Raw genomic sequence first — 14,484 nt, 5'->3', positions numbered from 1 at the left:
ACCACCCCCAGTTCACTACATGGGTGGGCCTTGTAGCTCAGTGCTTAGAGCACTGGCCTTATAAACCAGAGCCCAAAACCTGGGCAGCCATGAAGAGGAGCACCTCCTCGCACAGCTCTGCACCTTCTCTGGGCACTGCCTTACCCCAGCTCTAAGTCCTGCCTCACACCCAGGGCCCCATGGCCACGGGTGGCCCAGAAGGATTTCAAGGTAGGCAAGAGGCAGGCAGGGCACCCCTGGGAGGGGGGCTTCCTGCATCCCTCCTGGCATCCCTTATCCCTTATCCCTTCCCATGGGGTCCAGCAGTAAGGATTCCTGTTTCTCACCCAGGCAGCCCAGGTCCCACTCCTGGTGTGGGAAGACCTTGCTAGTGTCGCTGTTGCCAGATGAGTTTTCGTGGCTTGTGTGACTTGTGTGGCCTTTTATTCTGTCTCCTCTATCTTACCTGCAGCAAATCAAAGGGGGCACAGCTGGGCCCTAGACCCAACTGTCCTGTGTGAAGACTGAGCTCCTCAAGAAACTGTCCTCTAACATCCTTTAACAAGGGCAAGTGTCAGATTTCGCACCTGGGGCATGGCAATCCTGGATGTACATACAGACTGGGGAATGAGAGGCTGGAGAGCACCCCCGCGGAGGGCGATCTGGGGGTTCTGGTCGATGGACAGTTGAACATGAGCCAACACTGTGCCCTGGCAGCCAAGAGGGCCAACCGTGTCCTGGGGTGCGTCAAGCACTGTATTGCTAGCCGGTCGAGGGAGGTGATTGTCCTGCTCTACTCTGCACTGGTGCAGCCTCTTCTTGAGTACTGTGTGCAGTTTTGGGCACCAAAGTACAAAAAGGATACAAAGCTACCAGAGAGTGTACAGAGGAGAGCCACAAAGATGGTGAAGGGTTTAGAGGGGAAGCCATATGAGGAGCAGCTGAAGTCACTTGGTCTGTTCAGCCTGGAGAAGAGGAGACTGAGGGGAGACCTCATCACAGTCTACAGCTTCCTCACAAGGGGAAGAGGAGGGGCAGGTGCTGATCTCTTCTTCCTGGCAACCAATGATAGAACCCAAGGGAACTGCAGAAAGATATGCCAGGGGAGGTTTAGATTGGATATTAGGAAAATGTTCTTCACCCAGGGGGTGGTGGAGCACTGGAACAGGCTCCTCCGAGAGGTAGTCATGGTGCCAAGCCTGACAATATTCAAGAAGCATTTGGACAACGCCCTCAGACATATGGTGTGAATTTTGGGGTTGTCCTATGCAGGGACAGGAGTTGGACTAGATGATCCTTGTGGGTTCCTTCCAACTCAGGACATTCTATGATTCTATCCTCCGCACCTTTCCCTATGTTCCTGTCCCCAAGTGATCCCCTTCTCACCCATCACACAGCACTATCCCGCTGACCTCTGCAGTTCCTTCCCACCACTGCAATGCTTCATCTCCCTACAGGAGAAGGACAGATCAAAGCCCTCAGAAAGTGCTGTCAGGCCTCTTCCCAGCTCCTGCTGTGGCCAGCACATCTCCCTCAGGTCTGTCTCTTTCAAGGCCAGAGACTAAGCCTGGGGGACTTAGTTGAATGTGCCTCTCGATCATCAACCCCAGCACCACTCCAACCAGCAAGTTGGTGGCCAGGAAAGACCACAGGGTGACTGACACAGGGAGAGAAAGACCCACTGTCCCACTGGGAGTCACTACCCAGGGCTGGGCAAAGGGCTACCCACACCTGGATTGATTTCTGGCAGAGTCTGACTAATAGCAGGTTTCTAAAAATCTCCATAATTCCCCCGCCATTGCCTGAGTGAGGAGTTTGTTTGCACCCAACGCTGCTCATCGTGGCAGCAAGATCTTTCCTCCCAAAAGACCAGAGGGCACATCCCATGGCAAGGGGCATGTCCCAGTCATTGGCACTTTGCCGCTCCCTGCCCAGGGAGGTGCCTCCCTGGGAGTCATTGTGAAGTTGGAGTGGGGTACGCACCACATCTATCCAGATGGGCAGTTTGCTGGCCAGCTTGAAACCTGCTTTGTGGAGCTCCAAGAAAGCACCAGGATGACATCTCCAAATCACAGCTTCTCCTTTGGGTCTGAGAAGCAAACAAAGTAGCCACCAGTGAGGAAGAGATGAAAATCCACATGCAATGAGCAACCACCACACAGAAGCAGTACATCCCTTGGCCGCACCACCCTGTTAAACACAGACTGAGCATTCAGACCACAACTGCTCTTGGTATCATGCTACTTCATAGCAGGACCTTTCCCCAGCAGTCCTGTTTCTGGAAACAGGTCATTTCCCACTGATTTCTCCAGAAGGTTGAATTGTCATGCATAGGAACTGTTGTCTTTGTGTTAGCCTTAGAGGCAGTGGAAAAATGACAACTCTGAGAGGGGCCAAAGGGTTCAGAAACTTTTTGTCCTTGACCCCAAAAAGAGACTTCCATTGCCCTTATCCAACTCCAAGTCCACTTCTCCACTGAGGTGCCACTGGGGCAGCAGGGTCTTCTGGAAAACAGGACTGATACCTTAAAAATATGTACTTGAAGCTCTGCCCAGGGACAAACCCCTACACGAAGGACCTACAGATGGAACATCCACAGGGGGACCCCATTTTTCCTTTGTCCAGCACAGCCGGGCTGACAGATGAGCTGGAGCCAGACATGGAGAGAGTTACCCTCCTGGGGCGCATGGCACCTTCGTTCCCCAGCTCTCCTGCCACCCACAGTTTTACAGAATGCTCCTGGCTGGGGAAGATAGTTGAACACTCACTCTTTCCACATTTCACTTCCAGGCCAGTAAGTGAAATAATCTAGGTCCTTACTCTCTTCAGAGCTTATGGGGTTGCTGAGTTTGTTGCAAGGAATGGCATCTGAAAAGGAGGAAAAGCAGCTTCCACTCCCAAATGATGGGGAACCAGGAGGCCAAGGGGAGGCATGAGGCATACTGGAATCTGCTGCTTGGCGCAGAGCTGCTCCTGGCAGGACATAGTGTTCCTGCTCAGGGGTTTGGTTCAGGGAAGGAGATGCCAATGTCTGGGGTGGGCAGGGATAGTCCTGCAAATTCATGGCTGTGTGAAATCTCAAGGAAAAGGCAGAGAGACAATAAATTCTGCTCCTGCTCAGAGAGCTGATGGCAACACATGCATTAACATGTCCAAGATTCTTTGTTCTGCTCCTCCTTAACTACATGTTCTGATAACCAAGATAATGAGATATAAGCTGAAGAGATTTGACAGTCTGGTCTTGTTCCAGCATGCTTTGGGGAATCAAACACAGAGAGAATAGTTAGCGAATGCACTATGAAAACTCAAGAACAAATGCCCTCTTATTATACGTAGCCTGCACCCTTCCACCTTGAAATAAACCCCTGGATGACAGCAGTGCTGGTCCCACTCCCATTTCAGAGGTAACACATGCATAAGGCGGCAGGGGTTCAGCTTGCCTCCTGCACCATGTCCCATCCCCTTGACTGGTCTGTGGAGAATCTCACCTAGGGGTTTGCAGGAGGAATGCCTACAGTTGCTCCCAAATCGCCGTGCAGCCACTTTTGTTCCTTCTCACCATTCCCCACCAGTCCAGTGCCTGCCTTCTGCTTCAGCAAGCACAGGTGCCACAAATGTGCTGCTCTCCAGCTTCACTGGTCACTGCCTGAGCCAAAAGGGACCCCTCCAGACAAGCCCACATCCTAGCTGCCCACATCCTAGCTGCCTGCAGCATCACCAGCCTCGCAGCCGCTGTCCTTGGGACTTGCTCACAAAAAGCCAAGTGTTTTCTGCAGCTGAGCTGTGTTGCCCCAACCCTGGGATGGTGTTGTGGTTTAACCCCAGTCAGCACCACACTAAGCCGCTCACTCCCCCTCTCGGTGGGATTAGGGAGAGAATCCAAAAAAAAAAAGTGTAAAACCCACGGGTTGAGATAAAGACAGTTTAATAGGACAGCAAAGGAAGAAAAATAATAATAATAATAAGGACAAAAGAATACACAAAACAAGTGATGCACAATGCAATTGCTCACCACCTGATGACCAATGCCCAGCTAGTCCCTGAGCAGCGGTCATTGCCCCCTGGCTAACTCCCCCCAGTTTATATACTGAGCATGACGTCATATGGCATGGAATAGCCCTTTGGCCAGTTTGGGTCAGCTGTCCTGCCTATGCTGCCTCACAGCTTCTTGTGCACCTGGCCAAGCATGGGAAGCTGAAAATTCCTTGACTAGTGTAAGCACTACTTAGCAACAACTAAAACATCAGTGTGTTATCAACATTATTCTCATCCTAAGTCCAAAACACAGCACTATACCAGCTACTAGGAAGAAAATTAACTCTATCCCAGCTGAAGCCAGGACAGATGGCAACTCGGAGACAACAGCTGAGCACGTGGCAAAGGGAGATCTTGCAGCCCAGCAGGGAGAGCTACTGAGGGAGACTCTGTACTACTAAGTAAAACTCCCTCAAATGATTGTACTAACATTACTATTGTGGGTTGGAAACTGCTGTATAAAATGGAGATGCTGGAAGTCTGGAACCAGACACAGCTGGGAGTTTGAAAGATGTCAGGTGTAAGTGGAATGATTCAGGACCCCACTCTGTCTCTTTTCTCAGTGACTGTTTAGCTGAGAGGCCTTTTGAGTATGCTGTAAGATACAGCAATAATCTCATAAGAGAACATATACATGTGTGCACTATGTGTATATGCAATACAGTATAGAAAATGTATGTTATCAGTTCTTTAGAGAATCCCATGAGGGTCCAAAACTTAATGCAGTAATATTGGTGGGGACTGATAATTCTGAATGATCTCTTTACCAATAATCCATTTCCTTGCTTCAAGCAAAGGGTTGTATCAGGGACTTGCAGAGGTCCCTTCCCACTGATGGGATTCTGTGTTTCTGTAACACCTTTCCCACAACTTGTTCCCTCTGTCCCTGTCACAGGCACAACAATCAGGACACAATCACGCCTGCTTTGGGTTTGTTCCATTATGACCATTTCTTTCAAGGTCATTTTTTTGGTTGACTTTCACTGTGCACCAAGAGATGCTGCAGGCAGGATGCAGAAAACTGATGTGTACACAGAAATTATTTCTTGGCTATTGCATTCACCGGATAGCAAAAAGCAATGAGGTTAAGCATTGATATGCTCACTGCCTCAGTAAGACTATCGAAGTCTTTTGTCAGTCAGATGGAGAAAAGTCAGCCTCCAGCTCTTGTGGAGAGAAAGATTCCTGTTTTCTTCATCCTTTTCTCTTAATATTTTATACCTCTTCAAGCCAGTGGGTTTTCTCTGGCATCCTTGAGCTATTAATTGTTACCATCTCAAAAAAACATGCTGTTCTGGTTTCAGCTGGGATAGAGTTAATTTTCTTCCTAGTAGCTGGTATAGTGCTGTGTTTTGGATTTAGGATGAGAATAATGTTGACAACACACTGATGTTTTAGTTGTTGCTAAGTAGTGCTTACACTAGTCAAGGAATTTTCAGCTTCCCATGCTTGGCCTGGTGTACAAGAAGCTGGGAGCAGGCACAGCCAGGACAGCTGACCCAGACTGGCCAAAGGGCTATTCCATACCGTATGATGTCATGCTCAGTATATGAACTGGGGGGAGTTGTCCAGGGGGCAGCGATCGCTGCTCGGGGACATGCTGGGCATTAATCAGCGGGTGGTGAGCCAATTGTATAGTGTATCACTTGCTTTGTATATTATTATTATATTTTTTATTATTATTATTATTATTATTATTATTACTACTACTACTACTACTACTACTACTACTATTCTATTTCATTTTACTTCAATTATTAAACTGTTCTTCTCAACCCACAAGTTTTCTGACTTTCACCCTTCCAATTCTCTCCCCCATCCCACTGGGGTGGGGGGAGTGAGCGAGCAGCTGTGTGGTGCTTAGTTGCTGGCTAGAGTTAAACCATGACACATACCTCCCCACGTGCAGGACTTTTTGCATTTCCTGTGGTTGAATTTCATGAGGTTCCTCTCAGCTCATTTCTCCAGCCTGTCGAGGTCCACGTGAAGAGCAGCAAAACCCCTCCAGTGTATCAACCAGTCCTCCCAGCTGTGTATCATCTGCAGACTTCCTGTGGCTGCACCCTGTCCGATCATGCAGATCATGCAGATCATTCATGAAGATGCTAAATAGTACTGGTCTCAGTATCAGGTATACCACTGATGACTGATGACTGGCCTGCAGCTGGATGTCATGCCACTGATCACAATATTGTAAGCTTGGCCATTCAGCCAGTTTGCACTCCGCTTCACTGTCCACTGGTCTAGCCTGTACTTCATCAATTCATCAGTGAAGATGTTATGGGAGACAGTGCTGAAACCCTTCGTAAAGGCATGATAAACAATATCCGCCTCACTCCCCTCATCCATCAAGGCAGTCACCTCCTTGCAGAAGGCTACCAGCTGCATAAGGCATGATTTCCCCCTTTCCATACTGGCTACTCCCTAAATATAGAGGAGCATATATATACACTAATATATAACAACTGCCTAAATCAGCTGGCAGACACCCACAACGTAGGAGGGATTTGGTGTTCATTCATGCACTCAGGGAAGAGTCACTGCTGCATGGGCACTGACACATGTAACCAATCCTTCTAGCCTGTGATCCACAGCTTGTCACTGGCCCAGCTGGCAACCCACCATATTGTGAGGACTGGTCGATTAACTGTGATATTAAAAGGCATAAATGAACATTAACTGAATAGCTCTGATAAATATGCAGAACTTAATGCTTTATGCCTAATGCTGATGATATAACTAAATAAAAGAATCAATGAAATGAGTCTGATTAAAGCAAACAGAGAACAACAAAGAGTAAGCAAAATGTGGCAAGCACTTAATAGTTTATTGACAAGTGGTGTTAGAGAAATAAAACCTTTTGAGATGGGGTACTCAAATTCTGAAATGCAGTTAATAAATTCATACTGCTGGCAAGACAGGAAGTTATTTACTAGCAATTTAATTATGCATTAAGCATGAACAGATGACAATTAGTGACTCCCAATTAATTAACATAAAAATTATCTGATGCTAATGCTACTTACTGAATGGTGACCCTCTACTAGAACAGTGAGGAAAAGAGAAGGAAGCGTATTTTTCATCTTCAGAGTCTCTAGATTTGCATCTAGGTGTGTGTGTTCCCATCAGAAGATCCCAGAATGGATAACAACAGCAGAAACCATGTTCTTTAGACAACATTTTGCTTTATCTTTGACTTCACCCCTTAGCACCGCCCCAGATGCAGCTGCAGCACACCGTGGAAGTGCATATCCACATAGTAAGTGAACTCTTTGGGCATGGTGTGCACCCTGAGGTTGGGAAGCACATTGTCATAGTAATGATGGGGCAGGGAATGGCCATCAGGATGCAAAGAGAAGGGCCAGAAGCCATAGAGTGTAATGTGCTGGCACAACTCCAGAGCAGCATTCACTAGCATGAAACCTGAGGAGAGGCGATACGTATGAAAACCATGATCATGCCAGTACTTGCTTAGAGCACTCAGGTACTGAGGGTGGAAGAAGAAGACATGTGACTGGGAGGCAGAGTCCTGTAAAGCATAGAGTGCTCGGTAAGAAGCCTCACTAGTGCCAGGGTAGGAGAAAGCTGGGATGAGGAACCAAGTCTTCCCATAGGAAGCTGCTGCCTTCACAAATGGCAGGCACCGACCATTGAGACCACGAAACCTGTGAGGCAAGAGATGTGGGACCATCACCCTCTGCCAACCCCGTTCTCATTCCCTTCTGCCCTTCCCACACCACCTTGCCCCAGAGCAGTGAAATACCTACTCTTCACCTCCATTGTCCCCTTCTCTGCACTTTGTGGGTGATCACACTTCAAGATTCTCAGGTGCACCTAACACAGACCAGAGGAGCTGCTTGGAAATATCTAGGATGTTTGCTAGCGATTAGTTGGTTAAAAGGCTGGGAAGTCATCTTCAAATTTAAAACCTTAGTGGCTCCACAGCTCACAATTCGTGGAGAATGATGTCCCATAATGGTGGAGCAGAGGGCTGGGAGAGAATTCATGTCATCTGTCTTTAGAGATCTACTACACAGACATCTACATCTAAGCTAATTGCCTAAATGTCCTTTGTAGTCAGTGGAGAGAAGCAAGCACAGCTGGTCTGATTTGTCTTATTTTAGATGTCTGCTGTAGGATAAGAAGTACCTATTTTCTTCACTGAACATAAAGAGCATTTATGCAGCTAGGATCAGAATGAGATTAAATAGCTCCCATCAGAGCTCCTCCTGACAGCAGCAGTACAGAATACAGCTGAGCCTCTCTACCTGTCTTGATATCACCCTTGAGAGGCTCAGCTCACTGGAAAGACTGGAAATGCCATTAATCTCTAGTGGTAAGCTAAAACAATCAACAGCAACCAAGTCTTGAACAAACTCTGCCCCGAACAACTTCAAGACTTTCAGTATTCCCCTGTATACCTCTGCACAGAGGGGACCATGTCATGGCAATAGATGTCAACAGCTTTTTTTGGACAGGCCTTGCATGGTAGCAAAGGTCTGTCTGTTGTCTGGGACCCAGAGCAGAGGCAAAAGAGATTGCGTCTTCAAGAACAGAGTATATGGGGGAGAAGAAAGTTAGGAGCCCTTTCCTCCATTTTCATTACCACAGCTATTACCGTTTCTGAAGGATACTAGGATTCACAGTGACAATGCTTGACTTTCTGCCCACATATTCAGGGAAGTCCATAGATGGCAGGTTAAACCTGATTGAAGTGATAAGCAAAGGAAGCCTATGAGAAATAAAGCTCCATGATATCCTGAGAGCTTAGCCATCCCTCTGTGACACTGCCCAGTTCAGGTACACCCCACCATTTCCCCAGTTCCTCACCTTCAATCCAGATCAGAACATTTTATCTGTCTCCATTTTCTCTACCTTCACCCTATTCCCATGAAAGCCCCCTCCTCCTGCTGGTCTCCTACATCTCTCCTGGGCAGGCTGGCAGCAATTACCTGATTACAAACTCATGCCTATCAATTTTAGAGCCACAGCTACTGTTCCCGAGGATTCCTCCATTTCCCACCACTGCATAGGTTTTGTAGAGAGGGTCCCAAAAGGGGGATTTCTATAAAGAACAACATGTAGAAATTCACTCACCCTTAGACAATTACAGTAAAGACCTACCACAGATCCTCCAACCAGACACATTCCAGGGTGTACAAGAGAAAAGCATGCAGACTGTGAGTCATGTTTCCCATCAAAGAGCACTCTTACCTCTGGCAGGATCTCCAGCAAGCCACTGCTGACTTTCAAGCTCTTTGAGCGATACCCATCATAGACAATCTTGGACCCCAATGGTGTGTTGTCTTGGGTCACAGCCAGCCAGGCTGAGGCATTGCAGCAGTGCCCTAGCTCTGCCCTGTAAGGGGGAGAGAGTGGAAGACAGTGAGCAGAGGTCTAGGGACGGGATGAAGGAAGACTGTAACAGAATAACAAAGGAGAGAGGGATTGGAATGAGGAGAGAGGGCTAGGCAAGGTGCTACAGTAGAAGTAGAAGTAAAGGATTAGGTGAGCAAGTATCACAGTGTAAAGGGAAAGTGAGCTTGGGAAAGCACAGGGAACACAAAGAAGGCATTGTGTCAAGTTAGAATAACCTTTGTCTTGCACTATCTGTTCATCCATCACCACACATCCTTAATTTTCTTCTTCCTCATCCACACACATTTCCAGACAATTTCTATCTGTTCTCCACTCTTTAGCCTAGCCACTACTTCACAGCCCTTCCTGCTTGCTTCAGCCTCAGCTTCACTCACAACCCATGCGTGCCTTCCTCTCCTCCTAAGCTCACCAACATGCAAGATCAAAGGCCAGCAAATGGGATGCAGCAGGACAATGCAAACAGGTGTTATGCGAGGATGGTGGGTGTGGGTGTGCCTGCATGTCCCACCCTTACAATATGACCTGGAGAACAAACTGTCTTTAGATCTGATTGTGAGTGTAGACAGTGTGTGTGAGGATCAACCCAATAAACAAACCCAGATGGGCCTTCACCCAAAACTCATCACGTGAAAGAGGAAGATGACCAAGAGACTCTTGGAATAAAGGAGTCACCTGAAACAAAGCATGAAAGGAACATGAACATTTTTCATGAGGGGTGAATGACTATGGAGTGGAAAGAGCAGCAGTCCAAACCTGATGTGACCCTACGAGAAGCTGCCCCACCACCATCACAACCTCTACCAAGGCCAGGCAGAGCAGGCTCCCTGTCAGACACTGTGCAGAGTCTGCATCCAGCCAACGAGCTGTCAGTACTGGGTGCAGCAAGCAGGGACCCACAGCGTGGGCGGTGTGCATGTGTGAATTCATGGGGTACTTTTTCACAGGCTTGTAGATCAGCAAGTCGTAGAGAGCAAAAGGGGTTCCCACAAATCTAGAGCACACGCACGTCCTGTGAGGGGGAGCATGTGCATGTAACTGTGTCAGTGTGTGTGGCTGTGTGTGATTAGAACTTCTTGGGCTTATTTGTAGAGAGGTGTTTAGAAATTTGTACTTGTATATTGACATTTTGTAATTGTCTAACGTTTTGGTTTATCTGCTTTGTTACTGATATTTGATCCTGACTGTCTAGTTCATCCATTGTGTGTTAAGCATGTGTCATTGATAAACTAATAAACCACTTTGGCTGCGATTTTATTGGAAATGAGTAGCTATGGATGAACTAAGTAGCTTTTCCCTGTGACTGGTAGGCATCACCTGTACTGGGCCAAGGCAGTAGCGTTGAACTTCCAGCGGCAGCTCTACATTAATTTAATGTGTCTCAGGCTCCAGAGCTCATTCACCCTAGGGCAGAAAGAGCTTGTAAGCAACTTGAATGTTCTCACAAAGACTTACTACAAACAAATTACTCTTAGTTGCATCCCTCATCACCAGGTGACCCAGTTTAGCCAGCTGCCTGTCTGCCACTGCCCAGCATACTTGTGGCCATGACTCTCACTTCTGAGGTTGTGTTATGTTGCTTAACAGTCCTTGACATGCTTCTGCTTCTGGAACCTTGATGTCAGGTCTGCGAAAAAAACCCAAATGCTTAAATTGAGCCAGAATACCATGTCCTCACACAGCTTTCCTCCATCCCTCCACCCCAGCAATCCCATACCCCCAGTGTCTCCCCTTGGCCATCTCATGGCCCTGCCTGCAACCACATCCACGCTGAGATATCCACTCATTGCATCCATTCCCTACACTATGTCCACTCCTACCCTATTAATTCCTCCCCTGGAGGCCTCCTGGAGTGAACCTCTGTGTTCCCACATCCTTTCCAGGACTGACAGAACATCATTCCTCCACCCTGTCCCTCACTCACCTGTCATTCAACACCAGAAAGCACATGGAGACAAATGAGACTGCAGCTACAGCTAGCAGCACGACCCATGGCTTATGCACCTTCAGCAGTCCTGGCTTCACAGACTTCTACCTGCTGATGCTGTTTGGCATTTTGGAGAATGCTTGAGAGAGCAGAAGAAATGAGGAAAGTCCATACCTGAGCAGGTCAGTGTAAACACCCAGCCCAGGGCTTCTCTGGCACCATCCCCAGTGATCCTTAGGTCATAAACACGGAACTGCAGTGCATCCTACTTATCTCAGCTATGAGCCTTTGTCCTAGAGTGCTGTGGTTTTACCTGTTTGCAGGCAGCCACCCCAATCATGTCAATTCTATATCAAAACAGACATGACATCAGATTGGCATGTTTCTTCAGAGGCACAGCTTTATCTGGTGTGGGTAAGAGAAGTAGTTTTGCAGAATTTTCCAAAGCACACCACTGTTTTTCCCACATCCTTTACCACTCTCCCATCCTTGTTCTGGCTCTCTCCAAACAGTGGCATGATCACAAGGTGTGGCACAGAAGGGAAGGAGGAAGCAGAGCTTTGTTGACATTCCTTCTGAAGTTTTGCCTCTGAATTTGCTATTTTTAATCTCTGGTTACAGTATGTTGAGTTAGCCTAATCCAAATCTTTACAGTGGAAATTTTGAAGGTTTGGGCAAAGATATGGTCCCTCACAACATTCTGGCCAATAAATTGGAGAGATACGGGTTTGACGGATGGACTGGCTGGATGGCTGCATCCAAAGAGTTACAGTCAATGGCTCAATGTCCAAGCAGAAACCTCTAATGAGTGGTGTCCCTCAAGGGTCCGTACTCGGACCAATACTATTTAATCATTGACATAGCGTGACTGAGTGCACTCTCAGCAAGTTTGCAGATAACACCAAGCTGAGTGGTGCAGTTTGCAGATAACACCAAGTGATGGGGTGCCATCCAGGGGGACCTTGACAATCTTGAGAAGCATGCCAATGTGAACAAGTTCCACAAGACTAATTGCAAGGTCCTGTGCCTGGGTCAGGGCAATCCCCAGTATCTATACAGACTGGGGGATGAAGGGATTTGGAGCAGACCAGTGGAAAAGGACTTGGGGATACTGGTGGGTGAAAAATTGGGCGTGAGCCGGCAATGTGCACTTGTAGCCGAGAAAGCCAATTGTTATGTTGGGCTGCATAAACAGAAGCACGGCCAGCAGGGCAAGGGAGGTGATTGTTATAGACAACTGCTAGTGCAAAACAACAAGATATCTCAAACAGCAGTGGTGCTAAAACCACAATGCAGAGCAACGGTCGCTAGGACCCAGGACCGGACAGTACCTGAAGTGAGGGTGAGGGAGGGAGTCCTGTGGAGACAGGACTGCCTTGCCTCAGCCCCATCCCCCATGGTCTCGAAGCTCTTATTCCCCTCCACACGTACTGCCTGGGGGAGGGTCCTGGTATCACTCCTCTTGGTTTGACTGGTTGCACGTCTTAATTCGACTGGTATCTCTACCACTCCTGGAACTGGGATGAGAGAGGGTTCCAGAAGTCCAGAGACTGAAATCTATAAATAGGGACTCTCGCTCTTTCTCAGGGGCTCCCTCCACTGAATACCACCATTGGCAGGTCCAACACTGGATCTAGGACTGGTGATTCTCCTCTTCTTCCTTCTTCCTCTCTCCCCCTCTCTCTCTTTCACTTCTCCTGAGGTTATTAAGTTGTTAAAGTTGTTAAATTGTAGTTAAGTACTGCATGGCCTACCTCAATTTTCCATAAAGCCGCATAGCTTAGCCGCATAGCTGGGGTGGATATAATCGTGAGAGGGCTGGTGGGTATCAAATATTTGTACTCAATATTTATCTCTATAGAAGCTTTCTATTAAAGCTGGTGTTTGTGTATGGACCTTGAGTGTTGGCCCACCTTAATCCAGACCAAGGGGACTTGCAAATCTTAGTCACTCCCCCCTTCCCGCAGGTGGGACGTGACAATTCTCTCTGCTCTTGTGAGACTCCACCTGGAGTACTGCATACAGTTCTGGGGTCCCCAGCACAAGAAAGACACAGACCTGTGTGACGGGTGTGCTCGAGCCCTTGAACAGACTGGTGGTGGCTTGGTGCAGGCTCTGAAAGAGAGAAAGGCCTGAGCTGTAGATGGGACGTGAATTCCTCTAGTTTCAATCTGTTTTCTGAAAACCCACAGAGGAACAGAGTGACTCCTTTATCAAGGAACAAAGTAAGTTGTGGGTACAAGGAGTCTCCTGCATACCTTTTCTATCATCTCTTGTAGTCTGACTACAAGCTAACCACTTTATCCTATAAATATGACAGCCTAAGTGAGCATCTTTTTGGAGCTCTCTCTGCTGGGCAGTGTGGCTGCATGGCAGTGATCCCCCGCCCTCCCCGGGGACATCCCCTCTTCTCAAGGCTGCTCCTCGAGGCAGAGAGACCTTTTTCCGACAACAGATCTTTGGTAAGCAACCGATATCATGCATAACCTTTTGTCTTGGTAACTTTGATTGCATGCGGAATTGATGCTAATGAAACATTACATAAGCTTTGCATATATAATCCTTTAGATATAAACTGTTGACCAAGTCTGAGACTAGGACTGGATTCAGCTGCACCTAGACTCCCCTCTGAGGAAGGAATTTAGAAAGCAAGGGGGTCCTTTCTGAACCTCGTGACTCAACGGGAGTGTCTTCCTTACTCTCTGCATCTTCAATATCTCTGTAAATCATTCTAACTAACTCAAGTGTAACTCAATTTCCCTTTGTATGATTTTTCCATGCAGTAATTAATAGAGTGAACCTTGCCATTGAACTTTGTTAAGTCACACTGTCACAATGTCATATTAAAACCACTTTTGCTAATACCTCTGTCGGTGATTCCTTAAGCGTTATAAATCACCCCTCTTCCATTCACAACAACCTATTAGAGGGGGTCCAGAGGAGGGCCACAAAAATGGTCAGAGGGTTGGAACACTTCTCCTATGAATAAAGGCTGAGAGAGTTGGGGTTGTTCAGACTGGAGAAGAAAAGGCACTGAGGAGACCTTACTGTGGCATTTTAATACTTAAAGGGGGCTTGTAAGAAAGATGGAGAAAGATTTTTTACCAGGGCCTGTAGTGACAAGACAAGCGGCAATGGTTTTAAACTGAAAGACAGTTGATTTAGAT

General features: G+C 47.4%; 1 protein-coding gene across 1 annotated transcript; it reads right to left on the bottom strand.

The window, feature by feature from the left end:
• Nucleotides 1-7,219: 7,219 nt before the first annotated feature.
• LOC309594892 (alpha-2,8-sialyltransferase 8F-like) lies at nt 7,220-11,835 on the bottom strand (the record flags this gene model as incomplete). The annotated part of the gene is made up of 6 exons (XM_082321294.1): nt 7,220-7,679; nt 8,633-8,719; nt 8,967-9,079; nt 9,229-9,373; nt 10,708-10,751; nt 11,794-11,835. 6 exons carry the CDS (start codon nt 11,833-11,835, stop codon nt 7,220-7,222), a joined length of 891 nt encoding a protein of 296 aa, XP_082177420.1.
• Nucleotides 11,836-14,484: the final 2,649 nt, after the last annotated feature.

The sequence above is a fragment of the Platalea leucorodia genome, assembly GCF_965183815.1.
Source record: "Platalea leucorodia genome assembly, chromosome: 9".
Lineage (NCBI taxonomy): Eukaryota > Metazoa > Chordata > Aves > Pelecaniformes > Threskiornithidae > Platalea > Platalea leucorodia.
This window is presented reverse-complemented; position numbering and strand designations above follow the sequence as displayed.